General features: G+C 38.8%; 1 protein-coding gene across 1 annotated transcript in view; it reads left to right on the top strand.

The window, feature by feature from the left end:
* The first annotated feature begins 1350 nt into the window (after positions 1 to 1350).
* Positions 1351 to 11726, top strand: part of ppargc1b (peroxisome proliferator-activated receptor gamma, coactivator 1 beta) — a 48082-nt gene continuing 37706 nt past the window's right edge. The window contains exon 1 of the mRNA XM_052614890.1: positions 1351 to 1772. Within this exon, the coding sequence (XP_052470850.1) occupies positions 1692 to 1772 (81 nt within the window). The 5' untranslated portion in view covers positions 1351 to 1691. The remainder of the gene's footprint in view (positions 1773 to 11726) is intronic.

Raw genomic sequence — 11726 nt, 5'->3', positions numbered from 1 at the left:
CTCTCAGTGCCCCGTCCATTCACACAGAAGCCCCCATTAAATCACCTTCTAGTCATAACCAATCGTGAGTGATTTCAGCAATATGCATGGATTCAAAGTCCAGTATGCGCTCCCATTACTCATAGCAAACAAAAACATGAACAAATACGTAATGCATGCTTCAGTGTTGGGAAACAATGTGTGAATTCTATTGATTGCTGTCCTTGGACAACTGCAGCTGAAGGCACAATGTCGTTGACCTCCAAACATCAGGGCATAATCAATGAAATGATATGACTGATGAAACGGACTCTTCTCTTGACTGATAACTCCAGCACAGAACAAACTCCTCCAGTCTGACAGCTGTCAGAGACACCCACCAGACGCTCAGGGCTGTCAAATCCCCTCAGTGACCTTTCACACTCTTATGGAAGGTGGGCTTGTTGGCTTTAAGTAACAGTCTTGAAGTTCCCATCTAAATACAGCTATGAATGTCACTGCATGTTTGGGTTTTATAACTGTTGTCCCCTCTACATTTATCTGTTTATTATTATTTATTTATTTTTGCTCTAAGAATTAGCACAACCTATATTTTGTTTTTATACAGTGTTTTCAAAGAGGCAAACATTCTCTCTGACCTCAAACATTCAAACAATATTTGTTTGGTTGATGATAACCAGCTAGACAGCACACAGTTCAATAGACTGATGTGACCTTGGGGTCATTTCAGATTGGGCTGTTGTAATAGTATGTCAAGGGTTTGACAATTTAATTGTATTGGTTTGCATGCCATTTGAAATGTTTACAACCAATAAGATTTATATCTTTAATGTGAATCAAATATAGGATGGTTTCTTTAGCAGAGTTGCCTCTTCTCTTGAGTAACAGTCAGGTGGTGATTTCTGGGATGTCACTCAGAATGGAATGACTTTAATTAAGCTCTTCAAAATCCCCACATGCAGTAGTGAAAGTTTGTAAGAAAACGACACTCGACAAGATCAGCCAATCAATGGGTCCGCTGATTACAGGGTGATTCCCCCAATTGTTTACATAGATTTTAATGCGTTACTCATATATGAAACTTTATCACCATAAGCTCGTAATTTGATCTAGGGTCAGGCCTAAAGTCAGCAGTGCATCTGCTTTTCATCTATAACATTTAATTTTCAATTACATTTTAATAATAATAATTTTAATTATTGTAGTACAAGAGTTAAAGATAAGCTACATTCTTCCTCAGCATAAGTCGATAGACTCTCTAGTACATTTAAATAATAATAATAAAATGACTATATTAACAGTGGCTGGTTTTGAGCACCATAAGCAGAATGCTGAAGCTTGCTGAGATGCTATATGGTAAAAGGATGGTCAGTATATATTACCCACACAAAGCATGGACTTTAGGCGTCATGAAGTAGCATCATAAATGAGTCATAGACACTGTAATCTAGACAGCAGAAGCAGGTTCAGTTACAGTTGGGAACATGCATCCTGCAGCATAGTCCCCACATCCTTCTTCAGCCACCAACCTGTGTTTAACACACCTACACCTTGAAAGAATTCACTTTTGTGCAGTTTTATTTAATCCAGCAATGATTGGGAAGCCCTGAGGCACCTCAGCACACTGCCCTCGGTCGGTTGGAGATCTCACTGCACGCGGGGAGAGCAGTATAGCAGCGCTCTCTGGCTCCTCTCATCTCATTCTTTGGAAGATGGCGGACTGCGCTTCACTGTTAGACGACGAGCTCTCTTCATTTGTCTTCAATTACTTGACTGAAAACTCCGGCAGCCAGGTAAGCCATGCACCATTTCGGATAAGGCATACGCATGGCTGTTTTTTCCCCCGGGTGTATTTTAGCATGCAACTGTCCGTGGCGCGATATACTCGCATCATTTCGGCGATGCTGTCAGCGCGTCTCAGCCGGCGTCTGGAGTCCCTGACGTCTGCGCTTCACGTGGAGTTCACAGGAAATAATGCATCTATGCGAAAAGTGACTTATAGACAAATAATCGTTCCTTTGAAGTCTGCGTTCGAGGGCTAGCGATTAGGCGAAAGTGAATAACTTCACATGCGGAACAGAATAAGTTCAGATGTGTTCATCAGTTTGACAAAAACCACAGTAATTTCCCGGTCTGTGTGTGAGAGTATGTGACACGTGGGTGTTGTGGTGGACTTGACTTTTAGTTGCTTGATAATATAGCCTATACATTATATGCGCTCTGATTCCGTACGAGTTCACTGTGAGGTAGATGAAAATGAATATAGACATTGAAAACTATGGGGGGTTTCAGTTTTTTTTCTTTTTTTTTACTTAGATTGTATTGCCTCTCTTTTTAATTTTTTTTTTTTTTGCATCGCATAATTATTAATCGGTGCATATTACTACTGTTAGTGCAGTTATTAGAGGCGATCAGTATTTGTTTAATTCATATTCCTACCTGGTCTGCTTTCTTTAGATAAACTGTAGCTAATAAAGCTTCAAACCGAGTGCATTATATCACTTAGGCTGTACAGTTGAAAAACTGATATGCAGCACTGAAGGCCTTTATAAAATGTAGCATATGTTTACAAAATGTATGCTTATAGGTGTTATACATGTGTATATCTGTATAGAGAACGGAACTTACGCAATTTACGAAATGCATTGTTTTCGTAAGCGTTTGCGTAACTGTTACAAAACGAGCTTGATGCTAATTAGAAGTAGTCAAGCGATCTCTGCATCATGTGCCAGTGTGTGCTGTTGGTATTAATAAATAAACGCTGTGCGTTCTGCACTTCTCATGTCAAGCAGACTATCGCAAAGTGTTTATTTATAGATACATAACGCGTAGAATAGGGAGTTACAAAACAACGCTTCAAAAGCCTGCTTCGAAACACGGATACTTCCACACTTAGAGATTTTAGGACAAGGATGAGGTTAAGAATGCGGTGCATTGATTAATTATTTTAAATTCAAAATTTAGCACGTGCCGGGGAAAACTAATTTTCGTATCATAAATTAAATCGTCAGTTCGTGCATGTTTGCAAATCGCGCGCTCTGTGAACGATGTGTCCGGCGTCACTGAAAGGCGTCGACTCGTTTTCGTAACATTTGAACGCTTTGAGGAAATGCTCGGTGATGTTGTCCTGTGTCCTCGTGCCAGTGTGAATATTATTAGAGCTGTAAATGTGCTCGTTTCGGGTTATTGGACTGAGCTCGCTGTCTGGTCAGTGTAATAGTACTCCATCCTCGTGACTGAGTTACAGAACACAGTTACTGCAGTCATGTGCTCGACGCTGAGAGACGTAGAACAGCGCGAGGCGGGATCATTCTCTCTAGCCACTGAAGAGCGCGAGCTTCGCATCTTTTTCATTTATAAGCAGTATTCACATGCATGCAAAAATGCCATTCGTGCCGGACGGTGCTTATTCGAGGAATACACAATTTGATTGAGACTGTCTTATCTCCTAAATTCCCTATCCAGTAGGCTACAGCGTATTCCATGTTTTGTATTACGTGGTGAAATTTAAAGACCATCTCCCACTTATTGCATTGTTGTTGTTACCAGATAATTAAATAGAATATTGATTTTATAAAAAAAAAAAAAAAAAAAAAAAGAATATTGATTTGAGTTTAAATTATTGCATGAGAGTCGAGAGATAAATAATGATTTGCGATCGTATTGTTGTCTCACGTATTAAATGATTGCTTAAAATATTTATTTGTTGAGTTGAGTTGAATGAGTTGTCATTGAAATCTCTGATTGGCCAATCAGAATCAAGAGCTTTGCAGCAAAGGGCTAATTGTAAATAGTAAATACCTGTTTTTTTCCACTCAATTTTTTTAAGTGTCCATGATTGTTGGCAGATGCTGATAATCTCAGAATAGGCAAATATGAGCTGGTATTTTATCGGCCTGGTAGATATGTCGGTCTGTCACTAGTGCTGTGGGAAAAAAGACCTTCATGCATTCCAGTTTCAGTTTCCCCCCCCCCTCAGTGAATACTTGTGTTGTGCTGTTGACATTTACACATTTACTGCATAAAATCGGAACATTTTAAGGTTTTGAAATCCATCCCACTGCACCAGTTTTCAGGCGAGCTCGCGGTTGTCGTGATGTGCAGCACTGCAGTACTATGTGTTCAGCTTCCGTGATAGGGGCTGAGTCACCTAACTTGACAGAGTCAGGCAAATGTATTTACACCATGAAATGAGTCCCTCCACCCCCAGCTCCTGTCAGTCAGCCGGGCCTCCCCCTCATTTCCACACATCATTTTATGCTCATTTGAAATCATAAATATGCAGGGTTGACATGGTCTTTACAGCGAGTTCAGACAATTGACTCCGTGTCTGCTTGTTTACTGAAGCATTTTCTCTATCATTTGCCTTGATCGCTGTGAAGTCGAACCATAAAATCAAATCAGCGGCAATGAAATGATGCTTTAGATGTTCTGGTAGGAGTTTGCTGCATGGTTGGAATTCACTTGACATCAGATTTGAAGAAATTGCACATTTTTAGTCTATTCATTTGAAGTCCACTGAGAGCGAGAGTAAAATGAGATACCATAAAACATCACAGGAAAATAATTTGATTCGGTTTTCACAGAAAGACTTTACCTCTGAATGTGGCTCAATAAATTGGCTTCAGCCTCTGGATCGTCAGTTTATATTTTGCTCTTTTCACTCCAATTACTTTACAGCGCTGTCTCATGCCTTGCTCAGGGCACACTTTTATTTATTAGAAGGGTTGTTTCCTCTTCTGAAGCCCCAGAGTCCATCATCTGGCTCCTCCATCTCTCTTTGGGGATGTGAGGAAGCCTGGGAATGCTCTGTAACAGATCAATGTCAATTTTGGACTGAAAGGGAAAGACTGTGGAAAGACAGGGCCTTGATATCAATAATGTACCCATACTATAGTAATCCATCATCAGTTAAGAGCTCAACTGGCATCAAAGGTTAAAAAAAAACCCTTTCATTGAGTCGTCTGATAATGGGACCAAGGGTAGGATGTTTTCTCTAACTATAGTAGTCCTCAATCTGCTGTAACATAAACTGTAGATGATCTTGATGAGTGTGGTCTGTAATTGATGCCTATGTTCATCACATCAACATTTCTGTACATCGTTTGGCATTAACTATTGATTAAAGTGTAGTTCTTCCCAAAAAATAAGGAAAAATAGCTCATGATGTTCCAAACCTGCATGCTTCTTCTGTAGAACACAAAAGTAGAAATTATGAAGAATGCACTTGTCAATCATTTCCATGCAATTACCTGCGGATTTTGTTATGCACCATTGACCCAGTTCCCGGTCTTTTAAGTGTGACGATTGAATAACTGTCAGAGTGGAGATGTTTTTGTTGTGTCATAATGAAGTTACATGCTTTGTGGAATGGACAAATCGTTCTAGAAGATAATGCTGTGCAACAGGACTGTAAGACTAGCTCATCGTGAATTGCAAAGGGTTGCATTACTAAGAATTTGTTTAAAAGCAATTTAAAAATATTAGTTTTCAGTCATAAGAGAGTAAAGGCCTAGACCCGTCCACAGCATGAACGGTAGTTATAAAGATAAATATACCGATAACTATTTAAGCATCTACACTTTAATATAAAGCCCCACTGCAGTTTTGCCACTTAAAATGCTTGAGCATTTGCTCGTCTGACTCTCTGTTTTTGTCTTCGTGCATTATCGACACACTATTTTCCCGTTTAATACTGTAAAGCTGCTTTGAAACAACCAGTATTATATAAAGTGCTACAAAAATAAAGGTGACTTGACTTGACTCTCTTGCACATTCTGATTGCATAGAAATGTTTTTAATCGTTCATAAGGTGGAAAAAGTGTTTCTGAAATCATTTCAAACCGTGTTGTTACATTGTGTTGTTATCATTTTCATAGTGGTGTGTGTACTTCACTGTTCTCATACAATTAGGGCAATTAAAACTTTATTAGTGGTGCTTGCCGGAGGCAAGGCACTACTATTATTATTTTTATTGTTATTGTCCTTGTTGTGAATGATATGTTGATAAGTCGAGAAGAATAGCCAGGATATTCTTAAAAATGTCACCTATTTTGGATTTCTCCTTCTCTTTCCTGAACGACGTAGTGTGAATAGTTCATCAGATTTGACATTTTTGGATGAGCTATGGTTTTTCATCTGTAAGCAGCCGTTTAGTTCAATGCCATAGTTTCTCAGTTTCTCACTATTATCACTTTGGATATGTCTTGGCTAATAGCGCTCATTTTTTAGAGACAGATTAAAGCTTTCGCTGCATTTTTATGCAGTATCCTGGAGAAATGCTTCATGCCGGCATTATCATGTTGCTGTTGTTTTATGTCTCAGCAGTTGCACACACTTATCAGTGATCAGGTGTCCTAATCTGACCTCGGCTGAAAGAGAAGTTGCAAACAACCTTTGTATTCTGGGGCATACGGTTATATCTTAATCTCTGAAGCACTCACATGGCTCAGATTAGACTGATATGTGATTTTCTTGTATTGTTTGGTCTCAATTTAAGTGGTTTAAATCAATGTTGTAAGCATGAGTTTGCAGGAAGCATTTGCATGGATGCAGGTTGGCCTGTATATTTGCAACCTAAACAAAGTTGCAGGTGTGTTATTATAATATCATATCAACCCCCACTTGTACACTGTGTGAAAGCACAGAAACAGTCCTACAGTGTGCTTTAGTTCAAATGTACCTGACTATAAAACTCTGGATGGTCTTTATTATCTGGTCCCTGTCTTTAGATCAGATGACACACACATATAAGTGATATGGAGTGATTTGGCAAAAAATGATGTCTTTTCAGCCTTTCAACAATATTTGATAGCTTATTTGCTCTGAAATGGAGGGTTTCAAATGAATCAGAGTTTGAATCAGTTCTACTAAACTGATTCACATAAATGAATCAAACTTTCCAACTCAAGTCTACTGATAATGATATTTTCAGGAAACTTACTGGCCCAATAAAAATCTCTTTAAAATCATATTAACAATTTTACTCAGTTTTATATCACCAGCAATCAGTGATTACATTTCTGAGCTATCTTTTATATATTATGCAAGAACTTAGATTCTTGTCCTATATTCAGGCTCATTGTTTTAAGAGTTAAGTCTTTTGTCTTATGTCAGACACAGCAGAGAAAGCAGGTGAGGTTAAGGACATTTCCGCATGTTTTGAATAGGAAGGGAGCGTACCAATTTTACCATAGCAGCGTGACATCAGAGGATGGCAAGCTCAGACTGGCAGGGACTCACGGTGGGCAAATGGGAACATGTAGGCATCATTAAACGCAAGTCTATGGCGTAACAGCAAGTAACTGAAACATAGACCTGTCACCTGCAATAGGTGTGTCCTGAAAGCCTACATTTAAAATATGGCAAGTATATTTCATATTCCTTGTTCATTTAGTCATTTTTGACTTGCTAGTATGATTAATTTGGTGGACACTAATTGGTGGTCTTGTTGATTATAATAAGATGATAATTAAGAGCTGTTACCAAGCAGCACTAATGACACACGGGTACACAAACGAATCAGCAGGATTATCTGAACCCAGGAGAAAACTAGTACTCTATCTTTAGATCAGCTCTTCACCCATATTAGGCCATAAATAAGCCTTAATCATATGTTGTTTGTATTCTGACGTAGATGCTTGTAGTGGACTTATGAAGGGTTTCAAAAACAACTTAAAAGTATCATAAAAATGTTCAGTACTGTACGACTTGCGTTATAGACCACATTTATTATTTGTATCAAAAATCTTAGGTGTAATTACAAATAATTTGGTTTAAAGGGTTTTGATGTTTGTCAGTTGATACTTATTGTTGGTTAACACGGGTATTTTTATTTTAAACATCAGGAATGGACCCACATCTGGTCTTGATGATTGAGTAACCATTCAAGTGGAGATGTGTTTTTGGTGTGTCATATTATAGTTGCATGTGTTTTGTAATGTTATGACTTGCCAGGTCTTCCAGTCAGTTCTATCAAACCTTTACAATGAATCCAGAACGTGGCAGCAAGATTAATTTTATAACGAGCCGAATAGAGTGCACGTCACACCTCTCTTTATGCACTGGCCACCAATAGCTGCTCGCATAAGATTCAAGGCATTAATGCTTGCCTACAAAACCAGCACTGGCTCTTCTGCACCCCTTTACCTAAATTTATTACTTCAGACTTCCGTGCTTCTAGAAGCGTGCGTTCTGCGACGTTCGCTTTATTGTGCCATCCCAAAGAGGCACAAATTCACTTTCACAGGCTTTTAAATTAAATGTTCCCTCCTGGTGGTATGACCTGCCCAACTCAGTCTTGTTATAGCACTTATATATCATTGCTCTTTTGTCAATTTGATTGCTTCCATTGTCCTCATTTGTAAGGCGCTTTGGATAAAAGCATCTGCTAAATGACTAAATGTGAATGTGTTTTGAATAAATCCTGAAAAAAGCACCACAGCACCCCCTCCACCTCAAAAAAACAAAAAAAAAAAAACAAAACATTTTTTAAAGTTTGTATTAGTTTGCATGCATGTGAGCCTATGATCAAACAACATGTTTATATTTATGTTTGTATATGATAGTTTTATACATTTTCCCAATTGGTTCCCATAAATTAATGGTAAATTTCAAACTTGGAATATTTCCAAAATTCCCCAGATGAAGTTCTCATGGAAATTTACCAGAATGTTCCGCCCCTTTGCAACCCTAAAGTCAATACACAGTGTTCCTTCACAGAATGTTCTGGCTTGAGACAGTTACCAATCCGAAAGTGTCTGTTCATCGATAGTCCCATTCGGAATTTAGCAAGCACCTGAGTGTCTCACCCCATGAGAAAACTTGAATTTCACCAGCATCTCCAAATCTCTGTGACTGTGACCTAATTCAGCAATGACCCTTTGCTTTGGAAAGCTTTGCCAATTGACTGCCATTCTGGAAATTGTCCGTCTTGGGCAATTTCAGCTGTCTGCGTTACTAGTTTGCTCTCGGAGTGCATGAACTTTATACACTGTCCAGTTCATTCACCTTTCCATTAATGCTCTGAGAACCAAACTTGAACTGGTTCTAAATCTTGTTCTTGTGCCACATTAATTATTAGCACTCTTTCCTGCTGTTTCAGGGTAGTAAAAAGCCTGACGCCACATTCCGGTTTGTTTTGAACGTGTCAAAGGTGGGTACAAAGGTTTTGAAACACTAGCATTCCTTTCACTAGTGAGGACTTGCAAATGATTGGATTGTAGACGCTCCCAAACAGGTATCAGAAATGTCTAAATAAGGAATGAGTGTTATGATGTAATCTGGGAAATCAGTGTGAAAGCAGGAGCACAGCAAAAGTAGAGTCAAGTGAAAAAAAAACTTGATTCATAAAGTTAACTTGCTATAAGCATTTTGGACTGTAATTGTTAACTGCACTACTGAATGGTTGCTATATTCGCGTGCAATTAAACGGTACTTCAGGGGGCTTGGCATTACCATTGTACTATTTCTAAAAATGTTGTATTACTGTGGTACTTAGATTAGTGAATGGATGGCTGATTTGTAGAGGTCTACCAGACGATATTCCTTCAATTTTGACTTGCAGTATGTCCCCGATATGAATTATAAATTCACAGTGTTTGTCTAGGCAACAGTGTAGTGTCCATCTGTGGCTTAGGCAGCCCTTCTCGAACAGAGTGAGATAAACTAAGACAAGCTCTGGATGTAGTAGTTGTTTATTGCCACAGGGCAAAATGTCAGCAATCGCTAGAGAAAATTCCAGTCAGTTTTATTCTATGTCAAACAATTGAATTCTACCCACTATACAGAACTTGTTCTCCCCCTTTTCCATTAGCCCTTTCATGTACTTTCTCAGTACTCTATGTGCTTTTCAGAGTCTCCCCTGATGTGTGCGCAGCTGTGTGTGATCCTATTTCTAGAATCTGTGCCTGGACAAATGCAGGAGTAATCTCACTGGGTTACATTAGCATTTTCATTACAGTCATTTGAATATTTGCTTTGCCTTTATGAAACCACTGCACCAGATTTATGTGGAGGATTCATTACCTAACCTCTAGAGGAGGTCAAACCCATGTCATATTGGGCCCCAAGTATGAAATGTCAGGTGTAAACAGATCTTACAATTTAGAAAAAAAAAACTTTACATGTTACACGTCATATTTTCACATCATGGACAAAGTAGAAGTCTGAGTTCTTCTCAGAAAGAGTCCCTCATGAGGAAGACAAACATTGCTGGAGATACGTGGATGAAGTTAACCTGCCTGTGATGGGATATTGATTTCTTTGAATGCATTTCCCTCAGGTTATTTCACCCAAAGTAAACCTCAGACACTCTTTTTGTGACAGGTCTCTAGAAATGTGCTTTCTTCTTTTCTTATATCGTTCTTCAGGCAGGCTTTGCAGATTTCACACTGCAACATTTGTGTTGCAGATTCACGCTTTAAGCTACAGCTCAGATTTGAATAGATTTTATTGGAAAACTGTGCTTTCCAGTGAAATTCCCAGCTTTCAAACGGAAATCTGAGTTTTTAAATGCCCATGGACTCTGGAAGCCGGCATGATGGCATACAAGAAGCCAGTCACATGGCACGGGACAGTTGCCAACTGTTGGTAGCTCATATAATCCTGCCTACTTAGAAGTCGGCTCATGCAGGGGTTGTAGTGATGGTCTTTCATGTGAAGTGTACAGCTTTGTTTTGCTAGCGTCACAACAGAATTGTGTTTTGCTCTTGGAGTGACTGGAATGTTTTTGGAGGCGACTCTTACGGAAGGGTCATTAGGATGGATGAGGCACACTAGAGTGTTTGTTTCTTCAAGACACATACACCTAATAAAACAGGGATTGTTGGGGACCTGAAGATGTTTTTTAGAGAGTACAGTTGCCCGGACATTAGCACTGGCTGTCTTTACAGACTTAAAGACAATGTTAAAATTATTCTAATGAGTGTTTGTTTAAAAATATAAGAGTTTAAAAATGTATGTCTAATTGCATGGGCAGGAAGCGTCTGTGTGTAAATGAATGCTAAAAACGCCATCCTGTTTTCCAATTGCAGAGCTTTTGACTCGTATAAGTGCATCCTACAATTCCTGACGCCCACTAATTCACAATGACAGAAAGCCTAAAGATGTAAACTCCCACTCTCTTCCACAAATACATCAAGTTGCTCTTAAGGTGACACAGAGCTTTCCCGACTTAGGCGGCACCTTTCGGTGCAGCATCCGCGGTGCTGGAGTGGCTGTTTTGCTTTCATAATGTGTAACACACATTAATATGTAAAGACTTTCACATAGGTTTGGAATCAGACACTGCTTTCCTTGCATTAAATAACATTCCAAATCGTTACTACATGTTTAAACACAAGCTTGTAAACAGAGTGAAATAGATTTAGGGCCCTATGATTTCAGCAATGTGGAAAATGCAAATAGAATAGCAGAATCGACTTATAAAAATTAAATTTACTGCATGATGCTGAATGTCACGTAATTTGCCAAATTTTGGATGAATAAATCAAAAATAGGTCAGTATACTTTAATCGAGACTTGATATGGGCTAGTGTCTGTGAATTTTAAGCTACATCCTGCATGTTCTCTGTTGAGAACATGCAGGATGTAGCTTTTTTTTTTTTTTTTTAAATTTAATTTTCTCATGTTCTCGTGTCTCTGTTGAAATGAATGATGCAGATGTGAGGTTTTGTTTACTATACACATAATGAAGCCCATGTGACCTTTGTGGTGTTTTCAGCCTCTGCCGCCACGATACACAAGTA

The sequence above is a fragment of the Carassius gibelio genome, chromosome A14 (assembly GCF_023724105.1).
Source record: "Carassius gibelio isolate Cgi1373 ecotype wild population from Czech Republic chromosome A14, carGib1.2-hapl.c, whole genome shotgun sequence".
Lineage (NCBI taxonomy): Eukaryota > Metazoa > Chordata > Actinopteri > Cypriniformes > Cyprinidae > Carassius > Carassius gibelio.
The sequence above is the reverse complement of the archived record's forward strand: the minus strand, read 5'-3'. Positions and strand labels throughout refer to the sequence as shown.